General features: G+C 46.3%; 1 protein-coding gene across 1 annotated transcript; it reads right to left on the bottom strand.

The window, feature by feature from the left end:
* Window positions 1-4,163: 4,163 nt before the first annotated feature.
* On the bottom strand, window positions 4,164-4,816 carry IQCF6 (IQ motif containing F6). Its single transcript, XM_049777705.1, has 2 exons — window positions 4,802-4,816; window positions 4,164-4,574 (listed from the first exon to the last, which is right to left on the bottom strand). Exons 1-2 carry the CDS (start codon window positions 4,814-4,816, stop codon window positions 4,164-4,166), a joined length of 426 nt encoding a protein of 141 aa, XP_049633662.1.
* Window positions 4,817-6,171: the final 1,355 nt, after the last annotated feature.

Here is a 6,171-nt window from a genome sequence, read left to right on the forward strand (position 1 = left end):
ACACACACACACACACACACACACACACACACACACACACACACACACACGGAGAAATACATATCTTCTAGAATGAAAGAAAATCTTACCTAGCTGCAGACCTTTAAAGACTTCTGAACTTGTGACATCTCCAACTGCACCTCCCATTCCTGGTGCAAGGCCACCCACCCACCACCAAAGCTTGGGGAGGGGTGTCATGGTCCTGCCCTGGAATGCAGGTTTAAAGGTATGGAGGGACCTTGAGAACAGATATATGGCATAGATGAGAAAGATGGGAGAAATTATGTGCAGAGATGGTGAGCCATTCTGTCAGAAAGAATTATAAACTCTGAAGAGAAGTGACCTAGAAGATGGTGTAGGAAGTCTGCAAGCAGGGCTGGGAACGGGAGGGTTGTAGATCAGGAGGCAGGAGGTGAAGAGAGGGAGTCTTGGGGGAAGCCAGAGAGTTGCTTTTGAGATGGTAGGATTTAAAGTATATATCACCAATGGCAGAGGGGTGGCCTCCCCCACATTTCAACTCCCTCTCCCTTTTCCCACCTAGTGTCTGTTCCTCACAGGAAGTGGCTGACAGTGGGAAGGGGAAGGAAGGCTTGGGTGGGAGTAGGCCAGTGCTTCTCAATTATTTTCTGTCCTGCCCCCCTAGGAAGAAGAAAACATTTTCGGGCCCTCTGCATGACTTGTAAATAGTATCTTTATTTAAAAAAATTTAACCTGCAAAACAAAAATATATTAAATAATTTGAGCTTATTTTTTTAATCAGAGGTGATGTCTGGATTAATGGCTATAATGAGCACATTTTGCAATGTGTAGCTTTTCGAAGTGGGGTTTGAAGCAGGACACAGCAACTTTCAGCTCCAGAGACATACAGAGACATAAACACAGGACTTAGCTTGTTATGACAGTGTTTGCCGAGGTCAAACACGCCCCCCTTTTACAGAGCCTCGCACCCCCCCACGGGGGGGGTGCGCCCCACTATTTGAGAAGCACTGGAGTAGGCAATGCTGCATTTCAGCTCCTACCCAGGGCCTCTCCCGAGAGCTGACTCTGGTAGGCCGACCCCTAATGAGGTATAGTGCCAATCCTGCTCAATTGTCCTGCTGTTTCCTTGCCAAGCACTGGGCTGTCATAAGGTCCCCAGTCCAGTGGAATCCTATGAAATTCTGGCCTTCCCAGCTGGTCTTGACAGCCAGACTCTCTAGTGCTAGGCCCTGAAAGGAGGTATCTAGTCAAGGGCAGAAAAATAACAAAGGCCAATGCCCACTCCTGCTTATAGCTGAGTTGAGAAATATAGTTGAGAAATCTGAGATCAGGCTGACTAGCATATTAACTAACAATTTAACCTGGATGCAAGTTTGTTCAGGGTTTCACTAGGCCTAAGGAACTAGGGTGAGCTAGCTTGGAATGAGTTTTAGTGTTTCTTTTTCTCTCTCTTTCTTCCTTCCTTCCTTCCTTCCTTCCTTCCTTCCTTCCTTCCTTCCTTCCTTCCTTCCTTCCTTCCTTCCTTCCTTCCTTCCTTTCTCTCTCTCTCTCTCTCTCTCTCTCTCTCTCTCTCTCTTTCTTTCTTTCTTTCGTTTTTTTTTTCTTTTTGGGCCACATCCGGTGATGCTCAGGGGTTACTCCTGGCTCTGCACTCAGAAATTACTCCTGGCTTGGGGGACCAAATGGGACGCCAGGGAATTGAACCTGCAGTCTGTCCTAGGATAGTGAGGGCAAGGCAGAATCCTTATCGCTTGCGCCAATGCTTGGGCACCAGTTCTAGAGTTTCTTAACCCAAGGACATATGGTCTCTGGAAGAGTGGGGGAGAATATTCTGTTTTGAGAATGATGTATATAATTTAAACTTTGAGGCTTTGAGTTCTGATTTGAGGATCCAGCCTTTGGGGAGAAAAGTAGAACAAAAGGTTTGTAACTTTTCTTTTTTTTTGTTTTGTTTAAAACAAAAAAAGGTGGAAATGTAGGCAAACCCTTCTCTCAGCTTCCTTTTCTCCCTAACCTCTTTCTTTGAGATGTAAAACCCACTGGATATCATTGACAATAATATTTTAGGTACATATTAACATAAAATCAGGGGAATTCCCATCACCTAATTGCCCTCCCTCCATCTCTGTTCCTGTCCTACCTCCCATATCCTCCTCCCTCACCTCCGGGCTGCCAGAATAAGTGGCCCCCTCTGTGCCTAGCTTACTACTTAGTGGTTCTACCCCTGTTTGGTTGGTGAATTCCCCTGATTTTATGTTAATATGTACCTAAAATATTATTGTCAATGATATGTAAGCCACTATGATTAAAATAAAATTATATTTATTAAAAAAAAAACCACTGAATAATGTAAGTAAACCCTTCCCCAACTTCCTTCCCCTCCACCCTCTTCCTTTGAGATGTAAAAAATCCACTGAATAGCTGCTTTTGTATTTGAATTGACCTTCCCCCACCTGGGATTGGGGGTTGGTTTGAATAAAGAAAAGAGAGAATGAGCTGATAGAAGAGAGAAAGCACATGACATAGGCAGTACAGGGAAGTGAGAGCACATGGCAGATTAAAAAAAAAAAAAAAAAAAAAAGCTATCCTCGCGGTTGTCTATAACATCACCTGGAAGCAATCCTCTACTAGGGAAGACCCTACCGCTGCCTTGGCATCGACCTACTCCAAAGAGAGGTCCCTTAACACCGAGAAGATATAACAACCACCACTACCTGCTTTCAGGGCAGGGCTATCCGCATTGCCCTCTAACTGTGAGGTGAAACTAGAGGATGCTCCACATCATCCTGACTTCAATGTAGGATATGCAGATTCCACAACAGCGACTTGCGGGGGGGGGGGGGGGGGGGGAGTGGGGGGGGAGGGTGGTAATGGCACTACAGACAATGACTTGGGTTGGACAACCTAGTATGCCTGGAGCCTAGAAATGGTCTTATGCCAGAAAACTTCAGGGATAAGGTCTCCTTGTATTTAGGCCAAGGTTTTTTTTTCCCCCATGTCCCCCATATTTTGCTGTGCCTATGCAAACAACAATTGCCACTCTAACACTGTTTTTACTGTACTTATTTAACTCTTTTCTTTTTCTTTTTTGTTTTTTGGGTCACACCCGGCAGTGCTCAGGGGTTACTCCTGGCTCCATGCTCAGAAATTGCTCCTGGCAGGCACGGGGGGGGGGGGGGGGCTGGACCATATGGGACACCGGACCGATGACCTTCTGCATGAAAGGCAAACGCCCTACCTCTATGCTATCTTTCCAGCCCCACTTATTTAACTCTTATCCTTAAAAAAAAAAAAAGAAGAAGAAAAACTTATTGAACCTTCTGTGAGGCCTTTAATGAGTTAATTGGTGATTCAATGATTTTCAAAAATACACTTGCTACTGAACCTTAAAAAAAAAAAAAGCTATCCAGTGGGTTTTTACATCTCAAAGGAAGAGGTTACGGAAAAGGGAAGTTGGGGAAAGGGTTCACCTACAATATTATTCTAAAGGAGGCAACAGTTGAAAACTGCATAAATAGGGACTGTAGGGTACGTATCTGAGACCCACCCATTTCTGGGAGGGGTCTTGGGAACCGGATAATAGGTGTGACTTTACCTGCAAGACCCGGCCCATTCCTGGGAGGGGTCTTGGAATAGGTAGATAAACCCGGAAGCCAGGGAATTAGGGGTCTTTGCCTTTTGGCGCTGCTGGGCGCTCTGAGGAAGGTGGCTGAAAGAGTTTAGACGCAGGGTAGCCTGGAATGGCTGAATGCTTAAAAGGTTATAAGATAGGCCACACACACGTGGTGGCTAGGGCATGAATAAAGCTGATGGTTCCTAATGCCTGCCTGTGAGTGAGTCTTGATTACGCGGATTACCTGGGCCTGGAACCCGCCGGGTGCATGGGGGTTGCTGAGCCACGTGGCCTGGGATGGCAGACAGAGAAATCCACCTCCATCCATCGCCATCCAGCCCCATCCTTAATTATTTAACACTATAGGGACCATACCACAACACTAAGGGTCCAAATGGTAAGACAGTAGAGCACAGGAAGAAACCAAGGTTGGAAGAATGATGAGAAACTGCTCTCATCAATTCAGAAATCATTTCCTGGTTTCATTCCTGGTGGAATGCAGAAAGGAGAGGGACAGAAGGTCCTGCTGTGGGGCTGATTTCCAAAGGGCAAGTCACGTTCAAAAGCATCTTTATTGGGAGAGACATCCAGTGTCCTTGGCTCTGCCAGCACCGTAGGTCATAAGAATTTCGATGTCAAGCTGTAGCCGACTGGCTTTTACCTCATAGCGGCCCCGGATGAGGCCCCGGGTCTGGCTGGCACGCCAGCGCCAGTGAGTCTGGATGACACACGCTGCTTGGCGCGTTTGAAGAAACCTTCTGCGGGCCTGCCACATTCGAACCTGGGCCTGCATCTTCACCACTGCCCACTCCTGGCAGGTGTAAAGTCTCAGGGCCAGGCGCCGTCGCTGCTCCAGCATCTTGGCCTGTACTGACCTCCACCACATCTGGATGACCCAAGCCCTGAGTGCATCATGCAGTAATGTCTGGCGTACCATGTTTCCTCTCCACCATGACTGAATCTTTATGGCTGCCTTCTCTAACTGATTGGAAGGAAGAACATGCAGAAGCTAGTTGGGCTCCTCCTCCCATCCCTGGCACCACTTCTGATGCTGTGAGAAGAGGGAGCCTGACCCAGGTTGTCCTGCTGTTTCATTCCCAAAACTGTCCCGTCTGATTTCCACCATCTGGGCCCATCCTTCCCACAACACACCTTTAGGCACTGCTCATCATTTGCTAGGCAGGTCTCTCCTGTGTGGACCTCAATCACATTTTCTGTGTCCATAGCACTGGTCTTTAGAGTCCACTGGTCTATCAGCTAGGCCACCCTGGTTTTTACCTTAGCCCCACCCTCAACTGTTAGCCACCCTCCCTCCATTATTAGGCTCCGCCAACATGTTTACTGGGCTCTCCTTTCATTCCAGTCCTCCACACTTGAAGACACTGTTTTTGTTTGGGGGGCCCAAAACAAAAATACTCAGGGGTGACTCCTGGCCCTGCACTCAGGATTTACCCCTGGATTCTTGCCACGCATTTTGGCACATGGGAGACATTGTGACCTTTTCCTCTGCTCTACTCTGTGAAGCCACCGTGAACCACCCCATCCAGAACAGCTCCATAGGGCATGACAGCAGAGAACATCTCCTGAGGGCAGGTCAGCAGAGGTATGTTGTCTCTGCCCACGAAGGGCAGAACCCCAGTACAACAAGTAGAAAACACCAGAATACCAGCGTGACAATGGGGAAACAATATAGGCCAACACCATGCATAGAGAATGAAGATGGCAGCTCTGATGACCCAAAGAATGTCAACCACTTACTTAGCCTTCAGATAAGAAGTTTAGAGAATAAATATAGAGAATGTTCATAGAACCCAAAGAAAACATGGATCGAGCTGAACAAACCACAAATAAGAACCAAGAGAATATGAAAATAGAAATGAGAAAATCTTAGCACAGTGGTAAGGCATTTGCCTTAGACGCAGAAGAACAGTGATTTGAATCCCGGCATCCCATATGGTCCCATGTGCCTGCCAGGAGCGATTTCTGAGCATAGAGCCAGGAGTAACCCCTGAGTGCTGCCAGGTGTGACCCAAAAACAAAAACAAAAAAATAAGAAAACAAAAAGAAATGAAAAAATTCCAAACTGAAATAATGGAACTAAAAAACTTGGGAGGCAAAGTGAAAAACCTCACTGGAAAGCCTCTCCAACAGAGGAATTTACCCTAAGTGGTGTCCAGGGAACCATATAGAATGCTGAAGATCAAACCTAGTTTGTGTGCAAGGCGAGCACTCTGCCTGCTGTACTATCTCTCTGGTCTTCCTTTCACTCTTTTTTTTTTTTTACTTTGTATTATGGCCAAAGTGAGTTACAAATTTTTACAGTAATGTTTAAGGTACATAGTGACAATGAATAAGGGGTATTCCCACTACCAGTTCTTTTCCCAGTATGCATTCCACTCCCTCCTTTACACTTCAGGATTCTAGTGTAACTGGTCCCCACTTGTACAGCTTATTGTAGATTGGGTATCGATTCTGTTGTCGTTGACTTTGAGTTTGGTGTTCAAGTCTGAACATTTTTTATTTCCATTAAATGTTCATATGTCTGTCTGGTCCTGGTACCATTCATTTTCCTCCCTCAA

This window comes from Suncus etruscus, chromosome 7 (assembly GCF_024139225.1).
Source record: "Suncus etruscus isolate mSunEtr1 chromosome 7, mSunEtr1.pri.cur, whole genome shotgun sequence".
Classification (NCBI taxonomy): domain Eukaryota; kingdom Metazoa; phylum Chordata; class Mammalia; order Eulipotyphla; family Soricidae; genus Suncus; species Suncus etruscus.